Source organism: Lynx canadensis, chromosome E2, assembly GCF_007474595.2.
Source record: "Lynx canadensis isolate LIC74 chromosome E2, mLynCan4.pri.v2, whole genome shotgun sequence".
Classification (NCBI taxonomy): domain Eukaryota; kingdom Metazoa; phylum Chordata; class Mammalia; order Carnivora; family Felidae; genus Lynx; species Lynx canadensis.
The window spans coordinates 14,269,886-14,290,432 of NC_044317.1; the positions used below are offsets into that span (position 1 = coordinate 14,269,886).

General features: G+C 40.7%; 2 protein-coding genes across 3 annotated transcripts in view; both read right to left on the reverse strand.

The window, feature by feature from the left end:
* Positions 1–11,775, reverse strand: part of PHLPP2 (PH domain and leucine rich repeat protein phosphatase 2) — a 79,791-nt gene extending 68,016 nt beyond the window's left edge. The window contains 2 exon segments of the mRNA XM_030299570.1: positions 4,641–4,903; positions 11,677–11,775. Of these exon segments, the coding sequence (XP_030155430.1) occupies positions 4,641–4,903; positions 11,677–11,775 (362 nt within the window).
* A 4,483-nt stretch (positions 11,776–16,258) lies between these two features.
* The window catches only part of AP1G1 (adaptor related protein complex 1 subunit gamma 1), an 82,136-nt gene continuing 77,847 nt past the window's right edge, over positions 16,259–20,547 (reverse strand). For both annotated transcript variants that reach the window (XM_030299567.2, XM_030299566.1), the window contains one exon: positions 16,259–20,393. In XM_030299567.2, the coding sequence (XP_030155427.1) occupies positions 20,292–20,393 (102 nt within the window). In that variant the 3' untranslated portion in view covers positions 16,259–20,291. The remainder of the gene's footprint in view (positions 20,394–20,547) is intronic.

Consider the following 20,547-nt stretch of genomic DNA (forward strand, 5'->3'; position numbering starts at 1 on the left):
CCAGGTGGTGGTGGGAACGTGCTATCAACTGACCCTCTCCAGGCCTCTGTTTCACATTTATGAAACAAAGAGAAATGGTCTCGGTTATTCCCACTGGCAAGTTACTGGCCTTTCGGGCAAGGCCATTTTTTGTTGTGTAAGTCTATCCCACACATTGAGGACATTAAGCCTCTCTGGCCCTTGCACCCTACATGCTGGTAACTCTCTCTATTGGATGTGACAACCAGCAAACCCTGCCCCAATGGAAAGGGCATGGGGTCATTAAGTTTGGAAAACTTTGTTTCCCTAGTAGATGATCTCTTTCAGTTTCCTTAAAGTACTACAATTCTATAAATAAATAATCCTCAGTCTCACTGAAGTGACAAGTCCATGACTGAAAAAGAGTACGGAAAGAAAAAGTCATGGGTGACTTAGAAAAAACATGAGGTAATTTTCGTCCCAGTAATCCCATTTCTAGCACGGAGCCCAGGGAGAGCAACAATATAGCGATTCATGAGCTAAGATTCAGTCATCACAACACCACTTTGAAGAGTTGAGTGATTTGAAACAACCCAAATAGGTAACACTGCAGACTTACTGGGTGCCAGACATCAAGGTAAGCACTTTACTTCTTGACACTCCAAGTGAAGCACATCTCTTAGGAGCTTCATGCAGAATCTCAGGCCCCACCCAACCTTCTGAATCAGAATCTTTATTTTAGGATATGTGCTGCTGAAGCGAGCACTAGAATCTGTATTTTAACAAGCTCCCCGCCGTGAACATTAGACTTTAAAAAGCACTACTTTGCAAGTATTAATTCACTTGATCTTTATAATGTGTAATTTTCATCATGACCGCTCTATAGTGTAAATATAATCATTCTCCATTTTATACATTAGTAAACTAAGGCATAGAGCATTATATAACTTGCATAGTGACGGTCAGAGCCAGGATTTGAACCCACACAATCTTGTTCTAGAATCAAAGCTCTAAATCATTATTGCCTATTATTACTCAATTTTTAAACAAATTATAGTATTTCCAGAAAATGGAATCTTCTGTAGCAATTAAAACTGATGTCTAAGGAATTTTTAATGACACAGGAAATTAACTGAAGAATGCAGTAAACAAAACTGAATATATGGTATGGGCCCAAATAAGTAATTTTTAAAAATTACACACACATTTACTTTGAAAAAGACCTGAAGAAAAATGTTGGTGTGGGAAGTCAAAATATGGGACCTGGTGTCAGAATGCTGGAGTTCAAATTCCAGCTCCTCTTATTAGCTCAGTTATGTAGAGGCGGCTTTTAGGCAGTCTTAAGCACTGGAAACCTGAGCAAGGTAAAAGGGCCCACAGGAACCACGGCACTGGACTCCAACAGGCTCATTAAGCCGTAGGCTCTAACCGACCAACAGGCTACTTACAACCAGGCAGTTCTTAAGATTACCAAAAAAGGGAAAATTCCATTTGTCCCTGTATTCCCTCATTCCACCCTATAACTATAGCCCCTCACCATCACCTCATGTCAGGCCATCTCTCCTTTGCTGTTCTGCCCTCTGCTACCTTACATTGGGTCTAGAAACTTCTCTCCCTTGCTCTGCCTTGGGTGAATTCTTTCACCGCATGCACAGGTGGCCTCCATTCAAATGGAGCACCCCACATTTGGAGAACCCCCATCTGACTGAAATACTCCACAAGTGATCTTAGGTGAGATTCTTAACCTTAAGCCTCATTTTCCCAAATGAAAATAACATTTACCTCACAAGACCATTGTGAAAATTAAATGAGGTAATCTACAAAAAGCATAAGCATTGAATATTATTATTTCTCTTTATACTTTTTCATTTTCCTAAATTTCTACAATGACTGTGTTACACCAGTAAATAGCAAAAATAAAAAAGAATAAAAATAATGTCTTAGATTATCAACTATCTTACAGGCTATTACAAAGAAAGTACCTATTCGTGTGATTAGATAACACAAGACTGAATTCAAGCAATTAACAGTTGAATAAGAGATCTAAAAAAAATCTTTAAATAAGTATGCTTATATAGTAAAACTGAGTAAGGGACGCAGCACCAGTTCCCCTCCAGGAGGGACTGGGTGAAGAACGAAGTCCACCACCTACTTTGAATGACTGAGGCATTCCAACTGCCTGGCAGTACCTGACTTTGAACAGGTTCCAGGACCTCCGGCAAAGCCTCACTCTTCCTCATCTGAAAGAAAGGATGCTACTTCCCTTGGAGTTACTGTGAGGATTTAATGAGAATAGGAGCATTAAGCACTAAGCACAGTGACTGGCAAAACAAGCAGTCAATGTTAGCAAAAATCCACCATCATCACCACCATCATCATTCTCTGGCTGAATTAAACTTCTCGAGCTCCTACTCCAGGAATTGAAATATATTCATTCTTTTCAAATGGCAATTCAATAGTGTTTTCATTATTTTCTAATCAATTAGATCTACGAAGAGCTATTTCATTACAAAATTATCAAGGCCACAGGGCTAAAAAAAAAAAAAAAAAGACAAACTTTCCATTTTAAGTAGTTTAGATTCACAAATTATTTCACATTTGGATTCTTAACTACACAGCTAGTAGCAGCAAGCCAATTCAGAGTTTCTCCACTTTTCTGTATCTCTGCACACATACACATTAGTATACAAATGAGTAAGTCTTATGCTTAAATACATGAACTCCATCAATCACTACCAGCTATAATGTAGGTCAAGGCTTTGCACCTGATATAATTAGATCGGAATCGGTGTTAAGATTTAGAAAAGCCTAAGGATCACCCAGTCTAATCCTTACGTTTTGCAAATGGATTTAGGAAATTTAGTTAACTGGTGAACAAGGAAAACATTCAAATGCTAATCTACTTTTTCAGGAATTAGTCCAAACCCTAAAAGAAGCACATAGTAAACTTCAGTTTAGACTTTTTAAGTGACATCAATTTTTAGCTCAACTAAAGGTGTTACTATTATTACCACATGTTGAGGAGTAAGTGGGAGCTTCCTTTCTCACTTTCACCAGCCGCTCACTCTAAATCTACAGCTCTAACTTCTGTTTCAAGACATTTGTTACAGGGAGGGAGGAGAGAAGGAGAATGGTCAGGTATTTAAGCTCTTATTTGATGTCTAATTCAAAGAACCAGTCATTTTTTTTTTTAATTGAAGCAAAGAGTTCATAAACACAGTATAAGACTACTATGAGAATACTTTTTCACATTTATATAAAAAATTCTAAAGAACACAAATGGCATTTGAATCTATAAAAATATGCTCAACTTCACTAAGATAAATGAAAATTAAAATGACAAAATAACAAAATTCCTACCAGATTTGCAAAAATCTAAGTCATTAGGCTTGAAAACAGATTTGTCCTTGGAATGCTGACTTTATGATTCTCTAATTTAAAAACTGTTGACAATCAGGTCTATTCACAAGCAAGTATGTGCTCACATGCTTGAGTATGTATTTATATTTACGTATAAAATTTAATCCTAACATGATCTGGAGAAAGGGGAAAATAGGCATATTTTTATATTATTTGTCAAAGTTTAACTTCTATGAAGAGATATCTGACAATATATATCAAAATTATAAATGCACAGGGACACCTGGGTGGCCCAGTCAGTTAAGCATCCGACTCTTGATCTCGATCTCAGGGTCATGAGTTCAAGCCCTGCACTGGGTTCTGTGCTGGGCACAAAGTCTACATACAAAAAAGCAAAACAAAAAAACGGTAAATGCATATATCCTTTGGCCCAGCAATTCTACTTCCAGGAGTTTATCCTACAGATTACCTCCACATGGGAGAAATATCATAGGTAAAAGAATATTTACTGCAACACTGCTTGTAGAAGTAAAAAGTAGTAACTATCTGAATGTCCATTAATAGGAGATTGGCTGGGGCACCTTTGTGGCTCAGTTGGTAGAGTATGCCACTCTTGATCTCAGGGTGGTGAGTTCAAGCCCCACGTTGGGTGTGAAGCCTACTTAAAATTAAAAAAAAAAAAAAAAAAAGATTGGCTAAAATGATGGTAGACTCATAAAATGGACTATTATACACCCATTAAATAAATGTAAATTATATAAATATTAATACAGAAAGATCTATAAGAGATTTCCAGTCAGTAGTGTGCTGGACATAGCACCATTAGTTTTAAAATTTATATACAGGGGTGCCTGGCTGGCTCAGTCGGTAGAGCATGCAACTCTTGATCTAGGAGGTATGAGTTCGAGCCCCATGTTGGGTGTAGAGATTACTTAAAATTAAAAAAAATAATAATTATAAAATAAAATTTATACAGAGAGACACATATTTATGCATGAGCATATATACTTCTCTATTTCTTTCTACACATTTCAATTTCAGTCTATTTACATGTATTATTTTTTTAAATAACTTTAAAATATTTATTTTAAATTTAGATATCTGACCCATGGTGTAATCCAAATGAAGTAACCATCACATTTTCCTTCCCTGATGGCTTTTAAATTCAGGAATCATAATGTCAGCATTCCAAGGACAAATCTTATTTCAAGCCTAGTGACCCCACAATCAACATCAGTTCTAAACACAATGAAAATCCCAGAGCCCACTTCCCATCACAAAGAGTAATGACTTACATCAGAGTGGTAAAACTCAGACCATACCTGACTAGGTCCCCATGAAGCTGCAGATACAGACTTTCCCTTCCCTCTCCAGCACAGATTTCCGACGCGGGGGTCTCCACTGTACACAGGACGAGATGTAAGTCAGAGGAGGCAGAGGTGGTTGTAGAGGCAGTGGTCGTGTCTGCTCCATAAAGGTAAACACAACCTCTCTTCACATCTTCTCTCAGCCAGTCTCTTTCTCGAGAACCAAACCTACTTCTCCTATTCAAACAAGTTCTGCTCCCATTGCGTTTCATATTTCTCTAAAAAACATCAAGAAGAAAGAAATCATTAGCTATAATGTCTGGCTGAGTTAGACACATTCAGTCTTCACCCCACCCTTCCACTCTACATTCACCAAACACCTCCTCTCTTAGAGGGGCTTTCCACATCCGCCATGCCCATTCCTAAGCTGGAAAATGGTTTTCTCTCCTGCTAGCTGTTCAGGACTCTGTCCATTAGCTTCTCTGACCCTTTCTTTTTCTTATGTTTTCAGAAAAATGTCAAGAATTATCTGTGCACCTATTACCCACCTTTCATAAAATTTAACATTTTGTCATATTTATTTCAGATCCTTATTCTAAAGAACATACATACAACATATTCTTACATATACTGCTGAAGCTACCTGATACCCCATCAATTCCATCTCCTTCCCTCTCTCCGCAGAAACACTCTATTGTATTTGGTAGTCACCATTCCATGCATTTTTCTGTCTGCCATATATGTATATATCTATAAATGAAATTTTATTTTACATGATTTAGAACTGTAAATGCTAGCATACTTATATGTTTTACCCTGCCATTTTTGCGGGGGGGGGGGGGGTCAATATTGGTCATGCTAATACACCCAGCTCATTCATTTGAATATATCCCATTATATGAATACATTGCAATATATCCATTCTCCTGTTGATGGCATTTAGTTTGTTTCTAATTTCTCACTGTTACAAACAATGCTGCATTAGATGTTTTTGGACATGTCTCTATAATGCAAATTGAGAGCTTCTCTAGGGTCCTGACCCTCTGCCTCACATCCTAAATAAGTACAGAATATTGTACAAATGGTTTTTATATTCTAATCATGTTCCCAAAAAAATTACTGTTGCATTTGATAATTTAGGTATGTGAAATTCACACACATTGTGGTTACCTCAAAGCAAAAACAAGTGCTACAGCACTAATATGACAAGGCTCTAAAGATCAGTATTTACCTGTTCTTTTTTATGATGGGCCATTTCTAATCCTTTTAATATAAAGGCATTTCCACTAACGCTTACACTGCCATACCTCTCTAGTGTCAGTCTCCATTACCTGTTACTGTTTCAGTCATATCCAGCTACCTATAACTCCCAAACATGTCACAATTCCTTAATTGTGTGACTTGTCTGAAAGGTCCTTCACCTTGTCCCTCTGATGAGATAGGCTTGAAAACTCTACTCATTTGTCACCCTGTGTTCTCTACGGAGCCTTCTATTTTCCCATCCCCATTCTCTCTGCATACCTAAAATCAGCGACTCTACTCTCTCCACAGCAGAACCTCTTCACCTTGAATATGCATCTATTACTATGGGGATCACAATGGGTTTTAATAATGTATTTGATATTTCTTCCTCTCTTCTATACTGAGAATCTATTACGGTGCCTTAATACCTGAGTGGCAAACTGATGCATTCAGAACTTAACTGACATCACAGAAATGTATTGCCAGTCTATACTTCAGCCCAATTTGCTCTGGCAAGAAGTTGAATAAGCTTGGGGCGGAAGGGGGAACATCTCCTTTTTTACAGAGAACTAAAATCTTTTTGCCAACCAAAAAGTAAATAAAACACTTTTGTTACTATTCCTCATTGGAAATCAGAAATACCTATAAATAAAGCAAATATTATTTTTGTAATTACCAAGATTAAATATTTGAGGACAAATGTGGCACCTAAGGTTCAATTTCTAAAGCTGATAAAGGATGGGCACTTGAATGGCTCAGTCGGTTAAGCGATGGACTCTCGATTTCAGCTCAGGTCATGATCTCAAGGTTCATGAGAATGAGCCCCATGTCAGGCTCCGCGCTAACAGCACACAGCCTGCTTGGGATTCTCTACCTCTCTTTCCCTCACCAACACGTGTGTGAGCGTTCTCTCTCTCTCTCAATCAATCAACAAACAAACAAACAAACAAACAAATAAATGGAAGGAGAAGCAAAAAGGTATTCCCAGGGAGGAAGAAAGAAAAATATGAGAATGGCTTCATTGTTCAAGGATGACAAGTAAATCAACTGTTTTACAGATATTAAGGATTTGAATATAGCTATTTAAGACCATGAGGATTATTACTGATTCTAACTTTAGATAAGTAGGATAAACCCCTGCTACAAGTGGGAACTAGGTCTCTCTCTTCTCAACAAGAGCATTTTCTCAAAGCTGAACATCTCAGAATTAACAAAGGGCTTTCAAGTACTTATTTTACAAAGACAAAGGCCATCATACTTATATCACCAAGTAATTTTAACCACTGATTAATTCCAAATATTCCTTATTTTTTAGTCTCTGGGAAAGATTAACAACTGGTCCATCTAAAAACAGCATTCGAGGGGGCGCCTGGGTGGCTCAGTCGGTTGGGCGTCCGACTTCAGCTTGGGTCACGATCTCGTGGACGGTGAGTTCGAGCCCCGCGTTGCGCTCTGGGCTGATGGCTCAGAGCCTGGGGCCTGCTTCTGGTTCTGTGTCTCCCTCTCTCTCTGCCCCTCCCCCGTTCATGCTCTGTCTCTCTCTGTCTCAAAAATAAATAAACGTTAAAAAAAAATTTTTTTTTAATAAAAAAATAAAATAAAAACAGCATTCTAGGGGCGCCTGGGTGGCTCAGTCGGTTAAGCATCCGACTTTGGCTCAGGTGATGATCTCACAGTACATAAGTTCAGGCTCTGTGCTGACAGTTCAGAGCCCAGAGCCTGCTTTGGATTCTGTGTCTCCCTCTCTCTCTCTGCCCCTCCCCCCACAAAAGAAAATAAAAACATTAAAAAAAATCAAGGTGATTTAAAAAAAAAATAGTATTCTATATGGTACAGTAACATCTTTACAAGGAAGCTCTGTGTTCTGCACCAAGGGGAGAGAAATTTAGCTCACTGGAGAGAGCAAGTGGATACTATTCCACACAACCACCAAAAAGCTTCTTTTAAAAAACTTTTTAAGGTCAAATAAGGCCCAGTGATCTCATCAATCTTAAAAAAGTCAAGAGAAACCCCAGGAAGTTATTATTTTAGTTCATCCATGATTTTTCTTCTGTGAGGATTTTTAAAGACATTTTTAAATGTTTATATATTTGTATCAAGACTATAAATTCCCGGCAGCTCCTTTTGCCCAGGGGTCATGTCCCTGTGCTTTAATAAAAACACCTTTTTGTACCAAAAAAAAAAAAAAAAAAAAAGACTACATTCTTTAAGAACTTTGCTGAACACGTGTTGTTGGTCAAAGAATGTGTCTCCTACATATATGACATATTACACCCTATAAACTGCTGAATTAGAACTTGAGTAGATATCATTCTCTTAAACCTGCTCAATGGGCATTTATTTTTTTATTTTTTTTTTTAAATTTTTTTAACGTTTATTCATCTTTGAGAGACAGAGAGAGACAGAGCATGAGCAGGGAAGGGGCAGAGAGAGGGAGACACAGAATCCGAAGCAGGCTCCAGGCTCTGAGCTGTCAGCACAGAGCCCGATGCGGGGCTTGAACTCACAAACTGCGAGATCATGACCTGAGCCAACGTCGGATGCTCAACCGACTGAGCCACCCAGGCGCCCCTCAATGGGCATTTAAAAGGCCTAGATACCAAACAAGCATAGCCTTCTAGCAACAAATCTAGATGGACTGTTCAGGTGTTATTAGCTATTGCTGAATTACCTGTGCTTTCTTCTCCACTGTGTAAAGCATCAGATAACTGCTGAAGGCCAGTACTGTCCTCTGATACATTTTCAGCTTTTAGAATCACTTTTCCACTGAAATTGCTAGATTAAGAACATTCTATTGCTTTCCTTATTCTTAAATAAAAACTGTTGACAAACTTTTCTAAAAGGGAACAGAACTATAATTACCTCTCACATCAAACAAGTATAAAAGAGCACATTTAAGATTTAAATGTATTTCTAGAAAGCACAAGTCTTTAGAATAAGCCATGAATTAAGTACCTACTTTAAGCTTTTAACTCTCTAAAAAGGAAAATAACCTATGAGGGCTGTATCAGTTCAAAGGTGATAAAATATTAAATGCCCACATACAATTAGCTCTAACATATGCATGGTAAAAACAAGAGTCTGGTCAGGCAACTCTCCCTATGCACTGAGTTCTATTAGAATGTGAAATTCTCTAAGGTAGGAGATATACTCCCCGGTTCAAAACTTTAAAACAATATAGCCTCGTCTCCAGGAATATATATATGTTAAGGAATATTTTGGAAAGGGTGGGATGAGATAAGGATAGGAAGAATATTTCAGTTCATTAAACTCATTTTGGTATTCACGGATTTTTAAGAACCACATACACACATTATTTGGATAAAAACTTGAAGCTAGTTCTGACAAAAACGGATCTCATGGCACTCACTGTCCAGTTGTAACTTCTTATCTTGTACAGTCTGAGTAAAACAATAATCCCAAAGTTGTAGGAAACATCTGGAAAATGATGCTTCAAAGGTACTCCCAATAATCTTACGAGTATTACCAATTACCAGTATCATATTTATATTCCAACAACAGTAAACAGGTACATTCTAATTAGCAATTTGCTAAATAAATCTGGGAGAAGAGTTTTGAATCAAACTTTCCAATATCCCATACAGATGGACCTAGATCTAACCTGGCTAAATTATACTAGCTTAGCTATACTAGCCTTTTTTATGAAGATCTATATTAGACAATAATGATGCTCACAATTAGGTATTAAGTATAATAAAGGCATTACAAAAAAAAGAATAATAAGCCTTTTCCAAAGGTTCTTTAGAGAAGAACAGGTAGGAAACTATGACTTTCTTCTACCTATAGATTCTTGTCCAGTTTCACTTGACACAAAATTCAACTACTCAGCTACTTAAAGAAACTTCTGTATGCAGAACACACAGCACCTATTCACCATTGATGATCCCATTAATTTGCAAGGATTATTTAAAATGTTGACCGTATGCAATAAAGCAAGAGATGCAAGGGCATTAGACACTGTCAGCCTCCCACCAACTCAGTACTACAATCAAAATCAATTTCTGGAATCTTTCTAATGGTCCCCAGACTGGAACCTCAGGGAACCAGTGGTAAATAGGATCACTTCCTGGAAGTGCAGGAAGGTAGGACCCTTGAATCAAGAGCCTCCTTTCTCTCAATTCCTCCCCTCTCATAATTCACTCCCTCCCCAACAAAAAGTTGCTATAAAAAAAGCCAAGGTTGTTTATCTTCTAGGCCAGAGGGCATTACCTATCTCTCAGACATGCCATTTCCTGATAAGCCAGGGCAGAACTTTTCTTCATTCACAATTTACACTTGGTGACCTTATAGTTTTAAATAAATGTCTAAAAGTAATTATGCCTTAAATGCCTTAAAGTAAACAAATGCCTTAAAGTAATTATACTTAAGACTTAAGGTTAAGTAAGTTAAAATAGTACGTACAAGGTTTATGCAGAAGTAAACTATGAAAAGTTATTTCTTTAAGTCACTGCACTAAGACTGGGAGGTAGTAGCAGAAAAAAAGTGTTTCATATTCTACAGAGTTCTATTTTATGTTGTTTCATGGATGGATTCACCAGATACTTTACGTCTATCATTTTTTTCATTGTTCTCACCTTTGTAGTGTCCTACAAAAAAATCTCAATAATACAATGCTCACCCTTAATCCCAATTAACAACTATTAATGCATTTTTAACTTTAAGTATTTTCACTGTTTTGCACAGTATTTTTAAAGACATCAAATCCTCTAAATTTTCTTTTCTCTCCCATCTCGCTGGCAAGTTTTAAATTCTGCTGATTTCCTCTTCTAGATCTCTAGAAAGAATTCTATTCCACCTCCAGAAGGACATCTAGCTTATATATTTGACCTACAGAAAAATTTCTCCCCAACTATTTCAGAGGCCAGTAGAAAACTCCATGCAGTTAATTTCCCACAACCCCTCCTTTAAACCATCTTTACTGTTGCCTCCCGACCTTACATCTCTTGTGCATTTAAACTTCTTGTCATCCCCTTCAAGTCTCCACTCTCCGCCTTGCTTGCATCTGCTTTCATTTTCCTCCTACTCCCCTCAATTCCTGCCCCAAAATCCTGCTAGATGCCTGTTGCATAACTGCTCCCCCATCGCCGTCTCCCTGGATTGTTAGCCCCACTCCCAAAACAGGAATGCCCGTTCTGCCAAACCCCTCCTCCCCGCTGCAACGAGACCAGAGATTCCCGGAGATTAAGATCCTCCGGGGATTCTCTCTCCAGGCAGGCAGGTCGAGCGTGTAGGCCTGCGCCTCGGAGCGCGAGCCGGGTCCTAACTTCGGTGGTGAGCCCCGGGGGCAGAGTCAGCCCGCTCCACCCAGCACAGCCCGGAGCACACCGCAGCGCCCGGCCAATCACCGCCGCCATCCTCCCGCTGGGGTGATGTCTTCAGGTGTCCGGGGAGAAAGCCCTGCGTACTTACAGCCCTGCTCTCGGGCCACGGGCGACCGGCCCCCGGCCCCCGGCGAGGCCGAGGAAGGCCGAGGCGGGCCCCCGGGTCCTGAAGGAGCCGGGTGGGCGGCGGCGGCTGGGCGGACGCCGGACCGAAGGCGTGGGCCTGCGAGGCGGGTGGCGCGCGGCCAGGGATGGGCAGTCGAGGGGAGACAGAGGCGACCGAGGCCTCGGCTGGGGCCAGTCGCGGAGGCCTCTGCGGGGTCCGCGGCGCCCCTAGCCAGACTGCGGGGCAGCGGGGCGGCGAAGCGGACTGACGCGGCGCGGGGGTCGCCGCTTGCCTCGGCCACCGCGCGGGGCAGGGGCGGCCTCTCTCCTTCCTTGCTCCCTCCCCAGCCCTCCCACCTCACCTTCAGGACCCGGATCCCGCCCGGCCGGCGGCTCGCGGGCGCTTCGGGCGGCTCCGGGGGCTCCAGCGGGCCCGCGGGCCCCGGCTCCACCTCCCCCATCGGCCGCGGAGGCTGCACAGGGACGCCGGGCCGGCGCGACGGCGCGCGAAGCCTCGGCGGCGCGCGCGAGCAGCCCGCTGGCCCCGCCCCCCACGACCGCGGGCCCCGCCCCGGGTCCCGCCCCTCCCGCAGCCCAGCGGGACCTGCGTAGCTGCGGTCCCCGCGCGGCTACGGCGAGGAGCCGAATCCTGGCTGGCCGGTGGTGCGGAGCCCACGGGTGGGGCCGGGCGCTACCGAAAGGCTGGGCCTGAGTCCCCCGCTGCCCTCTGGAGGACTGAGGGTTATTCACTGCTATCACCACCTCCGAGGTACCGGCTGGACTAGGGGCTGGTGGGGTCTGCACCTGTTAGTAGGGACCGGACGCTGCCCTCTGCCAGAGGGTGGCTCTTGTAACTTACCTCTCCCAGACGTTTCCTCTTTCTGCTTCAAAACTGGCCTGTCACCCTCACATGCGGAGCCACTGAACGGATTGTCGAGAATATTCACCTTAACAAGGCCCTTTCTCTTCCTAAAGATGCTCACGACGTTCTTTAGCAAATTCAACCCAACCTCGTGTACAAAATGTCACTTCCCTGCCTCAAGTCATAATATGGTCTAAGACCATTTTATTATTTGTAAGGCTAATTTAGAAAATCGTTAGAAGTTAATTTATTATTTTAATTCCTGAAGGGACGGTAGTTTTGTGACTAGCCAGTGGGCCAGATTTGGAGTCAGCCTAATTCCAAATCTGAGCTGTGCCTCTTATTACATCTATACCCTTGTGCAGTTTATTTGATTTGAGCTTTTGTTTCTTAGCTGTGAAACAGAAATTCATATCTAACAGTTATTATCAAGATTTTTAAGGGCTTACATTTTATTCATTCATTCATTTATTTATATTCTCCAGTTAATATACAATGTAGTCTTGGCTTCAGGAGTAAAACCCAGTGATTCATTTCTTGAGATTTTTTGAATGCATACAAAGTGCTTAGTAGGAATTCACAGTAACCATTTATAATTCTGATTTTCCAAATTTAAGATTTACTCAGTTCATCAGACCTCTCCTCTTGTTAATTCTGCTCTAAATTTTCCTAGGAAACCTTTTAGACTTCTGGATTTTAGGGTTTTCCTCTTACACAGGTGTTAGTGAATCTTCAAGCAACATGTAGGGAATTAAGCAGCAAAATCAGTAATTTCCGGAGGTTTGAATAATTGGTGAAAAGTTATCTCCCCATTATCCACTGCTCCAACTTGCCTAGCCCAGACTAACTGTATGTCTAAAATATTTTAATTGAGGGGTGCCTGGGTGGGTCAGTTGATTAAGCATCCAACTTCAGCTCAGGTCATGATTTCAGGGTTCGTGAGTTTGGACCCCCCCCCCCCCCCCGACCTCCCTGGGCTCTGTAGTGACAGCTCAAAGCCTGAAGCCTGCTTCAGATTGTGTCTCCCTCTCTCTCTGCCCCTCTGTCCAATCCCCTCCTCAAAAAAATAATAAACACTAAGAAAAAAATAAAATATTTTAATTGTAGGCTTAGTACAAGAGTTTTGAGATCTAACAGCATAGTCTGTGCCCCCTTCTCTACTGTGAGATATATATGCATTCGGAGATCTTTTATTTTTTTTTTATTTTATTTTTTTCAACGTTTACTTATTTTTGGGACAGAGAGAGACAGAGCATGAACGGGGGAGGGGCAGAGAGAGAGGGAGACACAGAATTGGAAACAGGCTCCAGGCTCTGAGCCATCAGCCCAGAGCCCGACGCGGGGCTCGAACTCACGGACCGCGAGATCGTGACCTGGCTGAAGTCGTACGCTTAACCGACTGCGCCACCCAGGCGCCCCTCGGAGATCTTTTAAATTCTAAGATAAAATTTGACTCTTGTAAAAATTCTCTGTACAAATGATTTATTCTGTAAAAGTTTGGAAACTACTTTCTCCCTTCATATGAGCTACTTTGCATATGCCAAAATTCGATCTCCAGTAATCTTCATTTGTCTTATTTTAATAAATTAAAAATGACTTTGGCAAGTCTGATATGAAGTGAAAAAAGGTCTTAGGTTGACTACCTCCTGGGTCTTCCTTCCACCTTGAAACTACTTTCATGAAAGCTACTCAAAGTAGTTGAATCCTGGGGTGCCTTGGTGGCTCAGTTGGCTCAACACCTGATTCTTGGTTTCGGCTCATGTCATGATCTCATAGTTTCACGGGTTTGAGCCCCACATCAGGCTCCATGCTGATGGTGCAGGGCCTGCTTGGGATTCTCTCTCAACCTCTCCCCTGCTCTCTTCCTCTCAAACTTAAAAAAATTATTTAAAAAAAAAGTAGTTGAATTCCCATTTCAATGCTTACTGGGTAACTTATTCCAGCAAGAACACTGGTATGAAGGTTACAGGCACCCATATAGAGAGAGAAGTGAACTTTAACCAAGGGCAGATGGGCAGTGGAAAGACCAAAATGTGGTTCAGAATTAGGGTTTCTAAAAGCTTGTTTCTTGAGGTTTTATATATTGCCTTTTCCAGATCTCATGAGAAACTCTTTATTGATTGATCCCTTGAACAAGGGCAAAGGATCCTATCCCAGGATCAGCATTTTGAGTTAATGCTGGGGAACAGCAGTGGTAGATTGCTTTTCGGTTTTTTTTTTTTAAATCAATGGAATAAAGGCTAAAGCATCAATTCAGAATACAAGCATATGCTAAAATTTATGTATTTACTATTTTTTCTTCAACAACAGTAGTACCCCTTTCATAAGGAAAACAAACAACAACAAAAGAATTTCCAGCCCAGATGTTGCAGGGAATCATTTATGATGCAGCTCTTTAAAGGTCTCCATGTTTTAAGATCCAATTTAGCAGTCAAGCAATTGATTCTCCTTTTTCAAATCATGTACTACCATTAACATTTTATACTGTTTCAAAGGTCACATATTCATGTTCTTCCCCAGTTCAAGGCAATGTGCATTATGTATGCCAAGGGTTATGTAACTATGGTTTCTGGAAATGGTAAACAGCTGAGACTAACCCTAAAAATAAATTCCTCTGGGAATTTCTGTAGAAAAATCCATCTGCCCTCACTGCAGGTTCATCATTACAGAAATCACTGTTTAGATCAAGCCAAGAGACAAGACAAGTCATTACTGCTTCCTCTCTGTATCGTTTTATAAGTACATACCTCTCTCTCTTCACCTGGGAAGGACACACACACACACACACACACACACACACACACACACATTTATCCTAGGAGCTTTCCCTAATCCTCACTACAAAATACAAAGTCTGGAGAAGAAAAGTCTGTCAAACTGGTAGAAGAGCCATAAGATCTTACTACATTCACTTATTTATAGCTGGTTCCCACTCCTTTAATGATCATCACAAAGTCATCTTTAGGCCTAACTCTCTTATTTCTAACACAGGTTGAGCAGATTTTCTTTATTTTAGTTCCAAAGAAACAGGTAGTATTTACCTGGCTTCAGGATTTGAAGGAATGTTTTTTTCTGTGAATGTTTTCATTATTTCCAAAATAAAGGGACAAATAAACTAGGGGAGGAAACAGCATGGAAAACCCTTATAAGTGATAAAAATTAATTCGGTCCTTCTGGACTAAAGTTCAAATCTAAGCACTAATCATTGTATTGTTAAGTAAATGTCTGAACTCTATTATTACTGGGTAAACTTCTCTAATGTAGCTTTTAGATTTTCCTCTACATGAAATTATATGGAGATGAAAGTGTTAACCAAATTTAGTATTAGAAACAAAGATGAATTTTAACTAATCCATATATAAGGAAAGGTTACAGAAATGTCACTTATCAAACAGTGCCAAAGGGCACTTCTGCATAAACTAGATAAAGGCCACAGGCTCTATTCTCCTCCTCACTTAGGGGGCTGTCACACTCTCCCACTTCTCAATCAAGGGACTATAAGGGATCACCTGAGTAATAGAAAACCTACACTTCTGCATAAACTAGATAAAGGCCACAGGCTCTATTCTCCTCCTCACTTAGGGGGCTGTCACACTCTCCCACTTCTCAGTCAAGGGACTATAAGGGATCACCTGAGTAATAGAAAACCTACAGCTTCCAACTTCCAACCATTCTTCTATGGAAGAAATCATATAAAATAGATCATGAAACAGAATTCATTTTGGCTGGTCAATCTTTCCTCTTCTCAGTCACAGATACACTTAAACAATTTACAAAGAGAAGCTTATAACTAAAACCCCATCCTGGCCCCTAATACACATTTCACCCTGACATGCTTTGCCTTGTTTGAGAATTCACCCATGTGGAGAAGTAAGCATTAGTTAATAATCATTAGTTAAAAATTTCCAATTGCACTATTGACTGTCTCTAAACTACAGATTTAAGTCATTCAAATTCCTCTAGGTGAGATTTCTGTAAAAGAAACATTAACAGGTCAGTAAGTTTAGCTCAAAGCTCTGGAATAAGAATTCATTCAAGCCTTTTCTAATCTACTTGTAAGAAGCAAGGAAGCAAATTTTAAATCATTTGAGTATTGACTTTTTATTATTAGTCACTGTTCATAATTTGTTTCAACCAAAAGACAATACACACAGAATTCTAATGCATCCCATGTAAATGTTTACATCCATTTTATTCCTCACTCACCTCTAAGACTTATCATTTAATTTTAAATTTTTTTTACATCTCAAAAATATGTCTGCAATAATTAGAATTAGCCGTCCCACTTAGAAACAGCCTTTAATATTTTTACAGTAAAGAAGATGTGATGGGGCTTAATGAAAATGTAACTTACAACAATTATGAAAGAAAAGGACTTTACAGGGACACAGTGGGAGTTCACAAAGGAAAGAGTTCAGAAGCTCTTTCCCATGAGCCCCTCCCCCCCCCCAGATAGAAAACAAAAACAAAACACACAAAGCGCAACAGCAGGTTCCAAAAACAAAAACGAAAAATCTCCAATGCTCCATCCTGAAGCCAGAATCAGCCTCATGGAAGTTCATGAAGCAACCGTGCAAGCTGCTTCAGCACGTCCTTCTGTTTAAGTGTCCGGGTCCTGGAACCCTGCAGATGGAGCCCCCTCACTACTATTGCTTGAAAAAGAGTGATTCACCTTCCACTTCTACAAGCAGCCCCACCTTCCTGAGCCAAAGATGGTCAAAGTGTTTCAAACTTCAGGTCTTTTCCTCTTCAGTGACCCTCCCCACTCCCAAACGCATAAACACACAGTCATGAACCACCTCTCCACCAACCACAAATTTGTGAATATCCACTTTTTGCTCTCTAGCTCTCACTTGGTTTAGGACCGTGTGGATAAAATACATTCACTAGAAAAAAATATACACATTCAAACTCTTTCTTCCCCCTAGTTCTTGTGGCCCAAATATTTTCCAATGCAGAAAATAATCAAGTTGAACCTCAAACAGTATCCCCTTCCAATCTCTTCTAGAAGAATGTAAAAATGGAAAGCATGTTTATACAGTAGATGGAAATACTCAAACCATTAGTGCTGAACAGTTTTAAATGTCTACTCTCTTATATGAATGAAATACATCTTTAACCTAGTAAGAGGAAAGAATCCCCTCCCAACTGTTACACTGAGGAATGTTTCTTTAAATGAGAAAGACCTTAAAAGGAACAGATGATCACTACACACAGCATAAAACATTCCATGACTGTCCAAATCACCTCAAGGTAACAGCACCAGAGCATTGTGGGAGAAGCTTCTCGGGTAGAGCACCCTTCCTACAGTTTTTTGAGATTACTTAGATTAATTCTCCCTTAGGATTACTTTGGGGCTGGGGGTAGGAGTGACAGGAAAGAGGGGGAAAATGAGGTAAAAGTGCATGTGAAATTGTCCAAGTATGTGTAGGCTCACTGCTTATCACCCTGGAGTTATTAAAACAGCCATGGAAATCACTCTTTCCTCACAATGGCTCTGAAGTTGTAAATCTATTCAAATTTGCTCCCCCTCGAATGGTCATACCAGGGAAAGAAATTACTGAAATGTGTAAGTATTCATAAAAATTAAGAGATTTCTCCTTTTAGCAGCAAGGCCAAGTACGAGGAGAACTTATTCTGATCCTAGAAACTAAGGCACGCTGAAGCTTTCAAAGATCCAATTACTTGGAACAGTCTTCACAACCATCAGTATCCTAGGCAGTTTTTTGGCCACTAGTTCTTCAGTGTGGTGCTCAGTTTCACTCTCCAAAACCGCTTCATATTCTAGGCAGCACCCCTTGTGTTAAGGCCATGATTTTTATCCCTTTATCTAGACAAAGCTATGAATAATCCTATAACTCTACCTCGAAACTATAATCACCCATGGAGATTTGTTACTAGAGTAGACCCCTTCCAGCTCCATTAGCTAGCATTGTCTTCTAGCATGGTCTTCAGCAGGTTTCTGAGATCCAACTCAGTCCAACTAAAGAAACTTGAACTGGTCAACTATAAACGTGAGAGAAAATAAAGCCTCTAACACAAAGAGGAATGTTAGATAAATTCTATTGAAGAAATCCACCAATATTATGTTAACCCTATCATGTTTCACAGCATTAAGTATCCATCCAAGGAAATCAGTCTGCAAAGAAAGCTTAAAAGGCTGTATTTTTCATCGCACAGGCAGAGCAGCTGTTGGAAATATACACTAGTCCGCACTTGCCTTTACTGAAAACTATGCACAAGGTAATATCCTGTTCTTGACTCAATCAACCATTTACCCAGTAAATTTTAGCAAATTTTGCTCTTATATAAGACCAGAAATCTTCCCCTTTGGAGCCTTTTAGTTCAACCCCCATTTGTCAAATGTTAGGAATAATCTAGCATCTGATACAGAGCTAGATTTGACAAGACACTGAAAATTTTAAGTAAAGGCTTGGGGAAGTGAAGGGGGAAAAAAAGATATTTGTACCCAGGTTTAAGACCAGAGCCAAAGTAGTCATTATACTGTAATCAATACAGTAATGATTGCAAACATTGTAAGAGCAAGGTGGGTCTGACTTTTTCTTTCTTCTTTTAGTGTATCAGACATGGCACCTGTGCACCTGAACGTACATGGTACATTCAATATGTGCCACAGGAGTCACCTTACCTCACTCCAGCAACTCAGTGTTAAGGTTTGATAACACAAGGGTCCTTTCTAAAAAGCACTCGGCACTCTCACTAGTTTAAAAAGCTCCAGACCTCAGGTCTTTGATGCAGATATTCATGAGATTGGCTACTCTCAAGACACCAACTTCTCAGACTCAGGAAAGGATATGCCTACCCTATGGTGTCCATAAGACCTCCTCTCATACAGGGGCAAGGAAGCTACAAGGCTTCATTCCAACACCATAAAGTACAATATAGGAAAGATTTCTTTAACCGCGTGGTCTTTATTTCAGTGCCAGTGTTACAGATACAACACAAATGTTCCAGTTAGAAGAAGGAATTCAAACGGAATGCCAAGGTCCAAGCCAGGCTCAGGAAATAAAAAGGAAGGTTTGGAATCATGAAGAAGATGACTCCAATATGCTCTAGGATGAGTCTGATACTCACTCTTCCTATGGGCAAAGGTGCTTTTTTAAAGGAGTCTGATCTTAAAAAGCTAACTCCTCTTTCCACCCATTTACCATAGTTCAACAGGCAAGTTATGGGCTTAGGAGAAACTTTTAAAATTTGTGGTGGGAACAGGGGCATTAATAACAATATATCCTTTAGAAATTGTTCACTTTGCACTTTCAGGGGAATCAATTCTGAAAATCATGGAGAATATTCATGACTACAGCTAAAGAATGGAGAGAAGGGGAGCTGGAAGAGCCTTGGGAGTTTCTATTACAAATAGAGCACCATATCCTTCATGCCAAATCTCAACAAAAGCTCTTTTTAACTGCATCTGTCCAGTGTTTAAAATAACCTCTCCAGGTCTACCCAGTTCTTGGTAACAAACATACATACATGTGTGTGTCTGTGTGTATACAGCAATGCACAGAAAAGGCTACCAGGAGCCTAATGCCTCTTTCAAACATTGGGGGAACCAGTAGAAAAAAGGCAGGGCTCCCTAAAGTCCATTTTTACATTTCCGTTCTGAATGCCTGATGTAAAAAGCGCCTGAAGATAGTAACCCAGCTAGTGAGGAATGAATACCCCACCTCGCCCAGTCCACAGAAAAACACAGTAGAAAGAAGGGGCAACTCTTTGCTGCACAGACAGAGTGAGTGTTTTCTTGCCATGGATTCTAGTCCTCTCCTCCAGACCAGCTGCTTATTTCCTCAGGGGCCCAGGGAATGTTGATTCTGGCTGTAAATGTGGGACGGGTGGAGAAGTGCGGACAAAGGAGAAGAGGAGGAAGAGTGCAAAGTAGCCTCCAGAAGCAGCCAGCCTCAACAGTGGAGGAGAGGAGATTCGTCTTTGACAATGCTTCAAGGTCAGCGATAACTTCAGGAAAATCCTCCTCAACAGTTCTCTTCAGCTCCTCATGCCCATGGTACAGTTGGGGGGGACTTGCCAGCGATCACAACCTCCTTCCCAGAGTTCCATTGATTGAGTGGGACAAGAATGAGAATGGTGCCCAGGCCCTCATTGCCAGGACTGAGGGGGAAAGTTGTTCACCTCTGCTAGATCTTGCATTGCTGAGCCCTTGTGGTTATATGTGAGCTTGATCCGCATTCGCAGCTGTTGCTGTGGAAGAACAGAGAATTACAAATTATACACTGAAAGGAAATCTCTAGAATCTATGTGGGCCACAAATAGACTTTTTTTTTTTTTTTGACAGAGAGCACATGTGCAAGTTGGGGAGGGGCAGAGACGGCGGGGGGGTTGGGGGGGGGCAGGG